This window comes from Elephantulus edwardii, unplaced genomic scaffold (assembly GCF_000299155.1).
Source record: "Elephantulus edwardii isolate Elephantulus edwardi_28Jun2011 unplaced genomic scaffold, EleEdw1.0 scaffold00091, whole genome shotgun sequence".
Classification (NCBI taxonomy): domain Eukaryota; kingdom Metazoa; phylum Chordata; class Mammalia; order Macroscelidea; family Macroscelididae; genus Elephantulus; species Elephantulus edwardii.
The window spans coordinates 1,472,892-1,486,412 of NW_006399841.1; the positions used below are offsets into that span (position 1 = coordinate 1,472,892).

General features: G+C 45.0%; 1 protein-coding gene across 2 annotated transcripts in view; it reads right to left on the reverse strand.

The window, feature by feature from the left end:
* The window catches only part of CTDSPL (CTD (carboxy-terminal domain, RNA polymerase II, polypeptide A) small phosphatase-like), a 137,538-nt gene that overhangs the window by 21,852 nt on the left and 102,165 nt on the right, over nucleotides 1-13,521 (reverse strand). The window contains exons 3-4 of one of the 2 annotated variants that reach the window (XM_006890595.1): nucleotides 10,493-10,525; nucleotides 1,714-1,815 (exon numbers count right to left, since the gene is read on the reverse strand). In XM_006890595.1, the coding sequence (XP_006890657.1) occupies nucleotides 1,714-1,815; nucleotides 10,493-10,525 (135 nt within the window). The remainder of the gene's footprint in view (nucleotides 1-1,713; nucleotides 1,816-10,492; nucleotides 10,526-13,521) is intronic. The other variant, XM_006890596.1, reaches the window with a different exon arrangement.

A 13,521-nucleotide genomic window follows, 5' to 3' on the forward strand; every position in this document is an offset into this window, starting at 1 on the left:
GTCACCCGTGATTCACACGGACTCTATGTCCAACAGCCCTAAACCCTTCTCTCTCCTGTGCCAATCTTATTATCTCTGATATACCTATCCCCATTCCCCAGTCACTGAATCAATCCATCTCATTGAGGGCCTTCCTCTCCTGCACTGTCCCTCTACTCTCCCAAGTATGATGTCCCTCTCCAAGGACATTAACTGTTGTTAACTAATTAACTATCTCATCTCTCAACGCCCACCAAAAATGGAACTCACAGCTGTGAAGTGTAGACTCTCCCTCATATCAACCCTACCACCAGATTTCTGAGGCTGTAAAATTTGACACTGGTCTCCCACAGAGCAGCTGGTGGATTTGAACCACTGACATTTGGGTTATCATCCCAACACATTATGCACTATGCCCGTGGGGCTCCTTAGTTTAGGTATACTGTGAACAGAGCTTAGATGCATAGCTGCATAGCCATTTTATGGTGGTCTAGAGCCCAGCCTGTAGTATCTCTGAGGTACGCCTGTACGTATTCAGCCGTTAGGCTTATGAAAACCTCTGGGAACTTCATCATGGATATGATGAAGGGGTGGGGTGCAAAGGTTGAATGTGTCCAGCTTCTAAGCTGTGGAAGCCTTCTTCAGAGCTAGAAATGCAACAAAAAGTGGTCTCAGAAAATGTCCAGGGGAGAAGGTTGCTTGGCAGTTTACAACAGTGTCTCCCCAGCACCTTCCAACAAAACACATAGCACTTAGGGTCGCTTGACAAACGTCTGTCACACCCTGGGGCACCACCTGCCTCGTGACACATGAAAATGTAGTTCTTCAGGGGTGGTTGTGGTTGTTGTTAGGTGCTGTCGCATCGAGTCTGACTCAATTTGACAGCCAGCTTGAACCCTGCCCTACCCTGTGCCATCCTCTAATGATCTCGGACACACTAGTGCCCACTGCTGAAGACACTGTCAATTCCTCTCACTGAGGGGTTTCCTCTCCTTCACTGACCCTCCACCCTTCTAAGCATGATGCCCCTTTTCCAAGGAACAGCCTTGTTGGTTAGCGCACTGGAAACTCTAATCTCCTAAGAATGAGGTCTCTGGCCAAGCACAATCAATAAGAGTCAGCATCTAAATTCCAAAATCAGTCTCCATAATAGTCTATGTGTTTCCTACTGCCAAAGGGGCCCTTTAGAGTAGTGAGAGAAGATCTTCACCCTGAAACCCACAGCGTCCCTTTTCAGCAGGAAGTAGCTAAGAGAATACGCCGTCCCCTTTTCCTTATGACTCAGGGTGAAGTCTCTCTCAGGGAGGAGTGATAGGGAATGGCAAAGGACACACTGACAAAGAAGATTAATCAGAACTGGCTTTGAAAAGCACTGTGGCATTTGGACAAGAACAAACTGGGAGGAGGGTAGAGAGAATGGTGCAGCGGTGAATGAATGGAAACCCAAAATCTCTGTAAATGTTTATGAAAATTAATAAAATATAATTATAGGAAAAAAAAGAAGAATGAGGTCTCTGTGTCGGCAGCCCAGCATTCCTTCTCCAAACTAATTATGTTAACATTCAACTACTTCTGTTAATGTCCACCTGAGTTAATGAGCAGCTTATTGGAATGCCTTAATGAACAGTGAAGTCATATATGAACCACCACCAGCTCTCTTCTATTTCATTTTCATTTTCCCAACATACTTATCATCAAATCAAAGAAGACTGACAATATTTTATGCTGATTTACCTTAAATGAACTGTGCACCAACGTCTCATCTAAATCGATGACCACACATTTCTTTCCATAGTCAAGCACCGTCACCTCTGGAAGGAGGTATTTAGCTGGTGGCTGGAGGAAAAGAAGAATTATTGTTACTGACATGCAAAAGACAAACTAATACCCTTACTACGGCATTGTGACTCTGATAATGAGGCTAAAAATGAAACCAAACTATTAAATTGTCTGGTCAAACATACCATGGAGTTTCATTAAGAAGAACAAGAATAACTAATTTACAATTCAAGTTGTACTAAACAAATCCCGTGTCATTATCTATTTGCATGGCTGAGGTGAGGACCCAAGTGTGGGAAGCAGGCAATGTTAGTCTATCAGTTCTACTCCTTTCTCTTTTTTGTTTTTTTGTTGGGATAACAGTATCTATCATGACAGGCTGTCATAAAATTATAATAAAGGTGAAACACCCAGCATTCTGCCTGGGACACAGATGGTGGGTATTGCCAATACTAAAACGGACTACATAAGAATCAGTGTTTAATAGTAATAGTTACTCTAACTAGGGCAGGCTAGTTTTCTGGTGTCATAAACTGCCTGAAAGCCTGAAATGGACTGTGACATATAAAGGTGTTTTAGGGAGTGCTGGTGACCCACGGGTAAGGAGCTGCACTGAGATCTTTCACTCAGCACAATGTCCTCCAGGGTCACCCATTTTGAATAATATTGCATGAGTTACTTGTTTTTTAATGCAGAGTAGTATTCCATTGCGCGAATATACCAGAGCTTCTCTATCCACTTGTTTGTTGATGGGCACTGATTGCTTCCATCTCTTTGCTATTGTGAACAAAGCTGCAATAAACATGGGTGTGTGTGATTGAAAGTACTTTAGGGTTTTCTGGCAAATTCGGTATCCAATGGTAACTAGCTAATGTTCTGTCCTCTGAAGAGGTCAAGCCCTGATTAATACCTAATGCAAAAGAAATACAAGGGGTGGTATTCCCTGGTCTGGCTCTTTTCCTGTCTCTTTCTCTGCTGACCAAGGAATCCCACCTTGGAGCCCCTTTAAAGAAGCTTCTTTAGCTTTCTTTTAAAAAAAAAAACAAACAAAAAGAAAGAAACACAAGAAAATGCTTTATTAGGCACCAAGGAATGGACAACGTTTTTTATCTAAAAAAACAAGAAAGAAACATGAAATTAAGAGGCATTCCCTTGTGAGTGGACACTTTGCTTGGTAGATACTTGGGTGTGTGTATACGTACACTGTATGGTATTTGTTTAGACTGAACATTAGCCAAGGATCTATGGTTAGTTTTGGACTTTAGCTGGTTTACTAGTGGCTGGACCACAAGTAGTCAACAGGTGGAGCACAAGTGCACGCACATCGATTACCTGGCAGGTGGGGACTGTGCAGAGCGGACCGAGGGGCAGTTATGTCTGGGGACCTGTATGATCTACACAGTGGGGTCTCTTAGCAAACACGAGTGTCTCAACCTGTCCACAGAGAACCCTTAGATGCAAGTAAAGCTCACCACAAAATCTCTGACTCCCTGATACTGGGAAAGAATGTTTCTTACGTAAAAAGAGAATAATAATAATAAAATCAAGCCCATGCTGTGGAGTGGATTCTGTCTCACATGACTCTGCTAGGCAAAGCCGGGCTGCCCACAGGGTTTCAGCGGCTGCCAATCTTAATGGAAACAGACTGCCTCCTGGTTCTCCTGAGGAGCTGATGAGCGCTTTAACCACCATGCCACAGGGCCCTGTGTTTAGTATCTACTTTTTAAAAAACAACACAATCAACCCCAAACCCTTGTCAATCTCTTTGCCCTAGCTGACTTTCCAGTGGGTTTTTGGAGGCTGTAAATCACACAGGAGATTGCCTGAGAGACCCCCCGCTTTGGGACAGCAGCACAGCTCTCTGGGGACTCTGCTGTCTGAGCTCTCTGCGTTTATCATAAATGTTAAAAAACAAACACACAAACACACACCACCTCTCACTGGCTAGAAGTCCAAACTGACTTGTAGCTGACCCTCCAGTGGGGTGTCTGAGGCTCTAAATCATAGAAGGACAGAGCCAATCTTTATTATATGTTATTGCTGTGAGGCAGAACTGACCTATAGCTTATCCTGCAGTGGGTTTTCAGAGGCAATAAATTGCACGGGAGGAGACTGCCCACCCATCCCCCACAGGGCAGCTAGAGGATTCGAACTGTGAGCCTCTGTGATTGCTTCGAGGGAGGGCATGGAATCTGGGGTCTTAGAAAGGACTCAGTTCATAAGGACTAGTTTATACTAACACCAGTGACCAGATGATCATAAAACTCTGAACATTAACACACGCTCACAAGCAGATTTTTTTTTATCAAAAGGGGATTTTAAAAAGTGAGATACGAACAGATAGAGAAGGCTGAGACTATTTTTACGTGGACCCAGAGCAGAAAGCACGTTCACGAAGCCAACAAAGCTTGCTAAAATTTGTCTTACTAGTAAAACACACTCTTACTGCCCGGAATACAGACATGGGAAGAGGAACACACAACTATTTCTTTCTGTGTCCCTCCCTTCCTTTTTCGAGACAGCTCGTCCCTTTTACTCTTCTGTCTCTGTATAAACTTCTAAAACAACATTTTAACCCCACGTAATTGCTAGCTTGGAAAGCAAGCATCTGGAAATTCTATCTTCAGCATATCTGAAAACATCAAAGATCTGTCAGGTTGGGTGGCTCTGTTACGTTCCAATCCTGAGGGATAAGAGTCGCTTTCTTAGCATTTTTAGTTCAGGAGTTATAAGCACCCTGAGTTAAGTAAACAGCCTCACTGTGTATGTTCCTGGAGGGAAGAAAGTGGGAAAGACGAGATCACATTAAGGTAGCTACTGATCTAGGATTTGGGCTGCAGAGAACAAGCCCAGGCTCGGGTGGGGGCACAGTGGTGCTTAACGGCTTCTTTGCTCAGCAAGTCTGGCTTCAGAGGGGTGCAAATCCATCTCATTTGGACACGTTCTTCTGGACACCTTTGTCCTTGGAACACACAAGGACACTATAAACAACTGCAACAAGACTTTGTGTTCCCCCCCACCCAACTGATCTAGTCAGATGATGCTAGAATCATTAACTAAGAAATATTCTGGAGCAAATTTTCTCTCAGGTCATCAGAAAGCTGTAGAACAAGAGAAACACTAGCTATAGTGTTGTGTTGTTAAGTGCCATCGAGTTGTAGGCGACTCATAGCGACCCTGTGAACGAAAGTTCTCCGCACTTGCATGTGTGACTTTCATCCTTTCTCCAGGTTCACAGGGTTTCCGGAGGCAAGCTGTTTACGGAAGTGGATGCCAGTCCTGCTTCCAAGCTTGTTTCAACCGGGGAGGTCCACCAAAGCTATATTGAGAAGGGCTTTTTCTACACAAAACTGCATGCTCAAAAGTACATGGAGGGCATTGTGAGGGGGCTCAAGGGAGCGTGCCAGAGGGTGGACGGGGCTGCGGAGATGGGCTGTCACTGGCTCTCCAATGATTAGGAAGAGTATTCATTCCAGTCCTTTTCCTGGGAGAAAAAAAATATCTGAAATTTCCTGTCCATGGCAGTGAGCTGGCAACTGTGAATAAATTATAAGCTCTGGGGTTATTTAGAGTTATTGCTATTCAGCCATGAACAATACGTCCTGAGGTAAGTGAGCGCCCAGCTGACAATGGAAATACAGGAGGTTTCAACCCACAGTGGCTCTGCTGGAAAAAGACCCAGGGGTCCGCTCCCCTAAAGAGTATGATCTAGAAACGTCTACGGGCAGTTCTTCACATGGGGTGACTCTGAGCTGGAACTTATTTGACGGCTCCTAACAACAACCATAACAACAAAAAGGGCATCGCTTTTAGAGTACCTGCCCCACATGCCTTCACAAATATTAAATATTTATGTCGCTTTCTGGTACATTAGATTTGTTGTTTTTCTCCTTAAAGACTCCTCAGACTCGCCCGTCTGCACATGGTGCTCTCTAAGCCTCACGGTTTGGGGCCGAGCTCGTGTCAGGAGCTGCAGGAGACAGTTCCCCCCCAGCTTTCATGAGTCCCGTTGTTCCGTTCAGATGTTCTCTGTCAGCTTTGGTGAGAAAAAGTCGCCTGTTTACTGAAAGCCTCAGGCAGGCAACATCGAGACCTACCATTAGAAAGCAAATTTCTTCTCTCCCTTTCAGCTTTTTTTTTAAGTTTAAACCTTTTAGCTCTTTGACAGCTCAACCTTCCTGCCAATCATGTGTTGGTAAGCAACAGTGTGGTGTGTGATTCAAGCAAGAGTCTGAGAATAACAGCATTCGAGGTGCAGACCCCAAGAAGCATTCCTTACTGGGACCAAGGCACTCCTGTGTTTATCTCAAGCCACGATCACCTCAAGGTCAGCTTTCTGACTCTTCTATCCCTGGTTCACTCCCTTTGATATTTGGCTTTGACTAATAGCTTGTGGCCCTTGCCATGTAAAATGTGTGGAGGGCCCCGGAGTGCCAATGCTGAGTTAGGAGGCAGATGATATTAACAGGGAATGAGGAAAGTCTACATAAAGGGGTCATTTCTAATAAGTGTGTGAAAGAAATGAATACTATTGGGATAGCTAAGCCAATGAGAAAAAGAAATAAAGCTAATTCATGACTTAGATCAAAATAAATTCCAGATCGACCAAAGAGTTAAGTATAAAGGTGTAATTATGGAGCTCTAGTAGTGTGGTGGTTAAGTGCTAGGCTATGAACCAGAAGGTCAGTGGTTTGAGTGCACCAAGCACTCTGCAGGAGTAATAGTCAATCCTGTAGGGAACTCTGGGGGCATAGTGGTAAGGAGTTGAGCTGCCAACTTAAGGGCACATGGTTCAAAACCACCAGCTCTTCTGCAGGAGAAGGTAAGGCAATCTCTTCCTGTGAGATTTACTGACTCTGAAAACCCAGTGGCAGGTCAGCTATGGGGGTGGTTCCGACTCAATGGTACACCACCACCACCACCACCACAACAGGTCAGTATGAACTGCAATCCACTCAACCACAATGGGTCTTGGTCATACGGAGACAGTAAAAAAGCCTAGAAGAATGCACACCCATGTTTATTGTGGCTCTGTTTGCAATAGCAAAGAGTTGGAACCAACCCAAGTGCCCATCAACAAACGAATAGATAGAGAAGCTCTGGTATATTCACACAATGGAATACTACACTGCATTGAAAAACAAGGAACTCATGAAATATTATGCAAAATGGATGACCCTGGAGGACATGATGCTGAGTGAAATATCTCAGTCACAAAAGGACAAATATTACATAGGGCCACTGTTGTAAAACGAGACTGACATCAGGATTGAGGGAAGGCAGAGAAGGAGGGGAGGAATGATGTATACTGCATTGAAACAGATGAGGAAGAGAACTGTTTAAAAGGGACATGCGATTGGGTATTATTGTCATGACAGGAGTCCAGAACAAAGGCTGCATAGTGGAGTGGACCTGGGGGAATATTGCATAACAATGAAAGAGTTTTTTCTTTTACTTTTCAAGTAGAAAAGTGAATTGGGGGAAGGGGTGGGCAGGGAGAAAAGTGCAACAATGAATGAGTGGAAACCTTCAGTCTCTGTAGGCTTTCATTAAAATTAATTTTAAAAAAAGAGAGAAACAAACCAACCAAAAAACCTAGAAGAAACTGTAGACCAGACTCAGGGAGGAAAAAAAATCAAACCCAAACTATCGGTCTTGGCATTGTTTCTGACTTAGAGCAAGCAAGAGCTCTTTCTAAACAGGGCGTGAAATCCAAGAGCCTAGACGGTAAGATAAAGACAATTTCCTATCCTAACATGGAAACTTCTCTGTTGCCAAAAGGATTACAAATGAGGCCAAAAGAGAACTTAGGGAGAAATTAATTTCCTCAAAATTTAAAAATAACTAACATAAGAAAAACCCCCCCCCCCCCACATAGCCAATAAACTTTTTAAAAGAGGTTTATATTCACTCATAAGTAGGGAGACGCCAATCATTCAGACGCTGAGACACCGTTCATTTCTTTCAGACTGTACTTGCAACTTGATGGTGTTTAACAAAGGTTAAATAAAGCACTTGGTTGGAAGCAGGTGTGGCATCCACTTCCTAAACAACATGCCTTTGGAAACTCTATGAACTTTGATAAATGTCGATCGTTGTAGAGGGGCTTCAGGTCTTTTGTTCATAGAGTCGCTATGAGTCGTGCTCGACTCGAAGACAATCAACAACAACAACAACAACAGAGCATTTGGTGACGTGGAGTCATTTTACCTACCTTCATGGGAATGTAAACCAGCACAGGCTTTTGGACAGTTTGGCTTTAATGTATAAACATTATGGAATATATCTTTCAAAAAACTCGCATTTTGTTATCAGTAATTGGTAATATACACACTATGACATGAGTCCATAAACACATATGTACAAGAATATTCCTAACAGAAGACTTTGTAACAGTCTTTAAGAGGAAACAAAATAAATGACCAAATGCCATTAAAAAGTGAGGTAGATTCATCCAAGGTGTGTACTGTTTCATTGTGCTGAGCGAAATAACTCAGTCACAAAAGGTCAAATACTGTGTAAGATGGTTATGGGGGTAGAGGCAGGGAGAGTAGGAAAAGAACGGATAATGGATCTATTGGAAAAGGTGAAGGGAAGATCAATCTGAAATGAAAGGATAACCAGACATGTTGCATATTGCATTTAACTATTTAGAACAGGGTGTGCATACAGAATGAATGGGTGAAGGGAAATATTAACGAGACAGAGCTGTATGTACTAATACTCAGAAAAATGCGGAAGCTCTCTTATTAAAAACGAAGAGAATTTGCCAAATGGTGGCTACAATACAAATTCATTTGTGTAAATATAACTGTCTTGAAAATTCCCAGAAAGACATATAGACATTAAGAGCAGTAGTAATAATAATAATAATAATAATAATACTTGTTTCAAAAGTGGCTATTCTAGACAGTGGGACTCTGTGGGGACTTCAACCTTTCAACATTTTTTTTAACATGACCTTGAATCATTGTTTAGTAAAACCTCGATAAGTTAGCAGGAGGGACTAGTCTTTGGAGAAGGGTATTTTGCATAGTTGGTGGGGAAGAGGAGGACCCTATATGAAATGGGCCCATGTAACGCTACCACCACGTGCTCGACCATGGCAACCGAGGGTGGCGCGGAGCCCGAAGCATTTCCCCTCTGTTGTGCCCTGAACGCGATAGGTCAGAACCTACTTCATGGCACCTGAGGAGAACAAGTTCAAAGGACAAACTTGCCCACTTAGAATGGAAATGCAAAAGGAGGAGTGAAGTGAGAAGCAGAACTAAGGGGGCCTCCGGCCGGAAGGGTCTGGGTATCCGCAGGCTCAGAGATGCTGCAATCTTTCTGGAGAAAGTCAGGGTCTGGGCTGGGAGGTTCAGCCCACGCCTAGATTTCCTGTCTCTGTACTGCAGCACCCACAGAGGTCTCAGGGCCTCCCAGCCCTGACCAGGTCCTCCTACAGGCCAGAATGGCAAGGACCACTCTGCTTATGTGACCTGGGGCTGACGGGGTAGATGCTTATGTTGTAGGGGATCCCAAGGCTTGGACCTAACAGGCCCGTAGATAGACTCGGGCTCAGTCTTACAAGCAAAGTAGACAGTGAAGCTCCCACTCCATCAATGGCACATAACAACAACAAAACATTAAAATATTAATTATGGACATATTTTCAAACCAAAACCATTCTCTATGGCGTTCAGATAGGGAGCTCTGATAGACTAGTGGTAAGAAGCTGAGCTGCAATCTCAAAAGCACATGGTTCGAATCCACTAGCTGCTCGCCGAGAAGGAAGGCGTAACCTCCTGTCTGACTTACTGCCTCTGAAAACCCACTGGTGGGACAGCTATGGCTTGGTTCTGACTCAACAGCACACAACACGACAACAATAACAAGAGTAAGGAGTGGAGCTGCCTCTCAAAGGCACTAGTTTCGAACCCACCAGCTGGTCCAAGGGAGAAAAATGGGCAGTCTCTTCCCGTGTGATTTACAGCCTGTGAAAACCCACCAGAGGGTCAGCTAGGAGTTGGTTCTGTGCACAGTACATAACACCAAGGGACCGCCTAGTGTGATGTGGGTATTTCGACTGGTTAACAGCAAGTTTCCAGAAGGGAGTGAGCAGCTTGCTTCCAGCTGGTGTGTCTCAGGCAATGTGGCTCTTCTGGCTTAAGCAGGAGGGTGAGCAGGGGCCAGTGGGGACAGCAGAACCTCCCTGCACCCCCCCAGGGCCAGTGGAGTGGCCCACAAGTGTGCCTGGCAGGGGTAGGTAGTACTGCAGATGGGAGCGGGCCCTGCAATTTCTCCACTCTCAGAGCCACAGTCAAGCTGTAGACGCTGTGGATGGAGGCAGAAATGGTTTGTCACTGGAGGCCTAAGCTTCGAAAGCCCAGTTCTGCTGGAGTAGAACTCATTTCTAAGAACTATGTCTGGGCAAAAGTACCCTCTCTCTAACCTATGGAGTAGCGTTGAAGATGCCGGGGGCAGCGGCTACCTCAACTTATCAAGACTTGGAAGCCCTCTTCAGAGAGAAAGGAGAGGGGGGAATTGTGTTAACAGATGGTGCAGCTCTGCTGGTCTTTGAGAGAGAAAACTCTGGTCAGAACCTTGAGCTCACAGTTTAAAATAGAGATTTTTTTTTTTAAAGAGCTGTCTATACCACAAGATAAAACTCAATTCAAGCAAGAATATTTATCTTTTCTATTAGTAGGCCGACAGCCCCAGAGGTTAAAGAAAATTAGATAAATATACATACGCTTGGTATGGGAATGACCTGCCTCTGGTCACCCTGAGGAAAAAGGAAAAAAAAAAGAGAGAAAGATCACTGTTAGGTTTGAAGAACAGTTGATAGTCTCAAAAAAAATTTTAAAACACCCTCAAATGTAATAGCTCCGTGACCTTACATCCTGTACCCGGGTGACATTTAACAGATTCCTAACAGGAACCTGAAGCCTGCAAACTAGGCACTGGATTCCACATCTCCTGCAGGTTGGATTCCCGAGGCTCTTGAACAAGCTGTGTTTATGTAGAGCATGTCTCCTCTCCCAGGAATTTAAGCCTTAACTTAAAAGAAAAACTCATACTGTAATCCATGTTACTACCTAGATTCCCCCAGTTACTAGCTGGATCCATCTTTCAAGCAGTTGTTATTGCTAGGTGCTATTGAGTCTAAAACAATGAAAAGCTAAAACAACAAAAAACTGCCCATTCCACAGCATCTTCAGTCTCTGTGTTTAGCCGACTGTCGCAGTGGCTGTGTCAGCCCATCTTGTTGAAGGTCTTTTTCTTGAAGACTCTGCCTTTCGAAGCCTGCAGCTTTACAAGTGGGGCTTTCCCGAAAACAAGCATGCCTTAAATCAAGAATACTCAGGGAAAGGAAGACACACACTTCCAATCATGTGGGATCCCCGGGTCCTCCTTTAGAGCATTTAAGCAGAGGTGATAAACCCAGGCACGAGCCCCCTTTCAGAACAATGAGACCGGAGCTTCCCCCTTCAAGGGGTCAGAACCTGCACTTGTGGAGAATATACATTTTCAGCCTTGGAAGCCTGACATTCCAAACCTGGTTGATGAGAACACGTCACCTAACCATCAGTGTCGTCGTTAGGTGCTGTCGAGTCACAGCGACCCTACAAACAACACATCTAAACTCTGTCCTATCCTGTGCCATTCTCACCATCTCTGACACATCTGAATCCACTGCTGCAGTCACTGTGTCAATCCACCGGGTTGAGGGTCTTCCTGTCCTTTGTCGCTGGTGGTGTCTTCCAGTCGAGTACGACTCCTAGCAACCCGATGAACAACAAATCGGGACCCTGTCTTATCCTGTGTCATCTTCACACTTCCTGGTGGACAGATTTTAGTGGAGCTCCCAGATTAAGACAGACTAGGCAGCAGGATTGGTCACCCACTTCCTAAATAGCAGGTCTTTGAAAATCCCCTGAACACTAGAGGAATGAGGCTAGGCACTATAGTGTAGCAGTAGTAGTGTAGAGCCCAGATTCAGTTAACTGAGGAAATGACATCCTCTCTTTTAGGGAATGTGAATAAAGAAAAAGAGAGCCCTGGTGGCCTAAGGGATAAGGAGCTGCCCCACCAACCCAAAGCCAGGTGGTTTGAATCCACCAGCTGCTGCAAGGGAGACAGATGGGCAGTCTCTTCCTGGGTGACTTAATGCCTCTGAAAACTCGTGCAGGGTCAGCTATGAGTCAGTTCCGACTTGAAAGCAGTGAGTTTGAATTTCTTGAATAAAGGACACTCCCTGGGGGCAATGGACAAGCACCACCATGGCCTAGTGGAAGCAGATACTGGTCCACAGTGTCCCATACTGAAGGATTTATGAAGAGATGTGCTCCCCGTTACTGAGAGGGTCCCCAGCTGAGGGTGGTCTCTGGTGAAGGAGTCAGACTGGCTGGTGGGCAATGGCAGGGGGCTGGCACCATTCTGAGTTCTGTTCAAACGCTGAGAGCCACTGACCAACGCTGGTTCTCCTCAGCTCCTTGTCACCACTCTGCAGTGCAACAGGACTGGGGTTCCTCTTCATCTCAATGGCTCTTTCTTTTTTTGGGGGGGGGGGAGGCTCATGTCAAGGAATCCCGATCCTCTCTGCTGCTGCTCCAGGGAGAACCAGGCTGCTCTCCAACACGTCTCAACCCAACAAGATTCCAGTTCTCAGAAACGTGCGCTATCTCGGGCTGGTGAATCGTACAGCTGATCCTCGGTGGGTTTTCAAAGGCTGTTAATCATTCACATGGGAGGAGATTGTCCGTCCCTTTTCCTGAGATGTTGTTGGTGGACTCAAACCACCAGAAGCACCACCTCTGAGTTAACAATACAACTCCTCATGGGCACATCACCAGAGCCCCCTACTGCACCAGGGAAGTAAATTTCAGAAGCTCTTCACTAGTACGTAGGGTCGCTAGGATTTGCAAGTGACTCGACGGCACACAACAACAACAACTTCACTAGTATTCTTTTCCACACTTGGACCCAGGAGCAGACAGATGACTTCTCTTGACTAGAAGCTCACAAGGGCCCCTCTAGAGCGGGGTTTCACAACCTCCACGCAACTGGCTTTTTGGTCTGGAAAACTCTGTTATGAATACTTGCCCTGTAGGGATTGTTTACCAGAATTTCAGTTTTCTATCCACTAGATAGATGACAAAAGAGAGTCACCACAGAAGTTGTTGTGTACTGTCGAGTAGGAACTGACCCATAGCTGACCCCTCCAGTGTGTTTCCAGTAAATTGTATGGAAGGAGATTGTGGAAATTGCCCCTCCTTCTCCCTCGGAGCAGGAGGTGGATTTGAACTGTCGGCCTCTAGGACTGCGGCACAGTTTCTTACCACTAGGCCACCAGGGGGATAGAAAGTCTAAAATGTGCAACCTTGACGTACATCTGCTCCACTCTGAGCAGAAAGACAGGATGTCCAGGACCTTGATAAGGAGCCCTGGTGGCACAGCGTGTTATGTGTTGGGCTATTGCCTGAAAGGCTGGTGGTCTGAATCCATCTCTTTTCTGAGAGAGGCTGGGTGGTCTCCTCTTGTAAAATTTACAGCCATGGAACCCAACAAGAGATTTCCCACGACTGGAACTGACTCAACCACACTGGATTCGGTTTTATGGTTTTGATGGTATCGTCACGTATTTAACCAACTCCAGCAACTTCATGACTCAAACTTTTTATGTGGAAAACAGTCCTCTGTTTGTTTAAGCCATTGTTTGTTATTTTTCTTTTGCTTGCCTCCAGAATCATTTCTGTCTGATGTGGGTATATTCTTGGA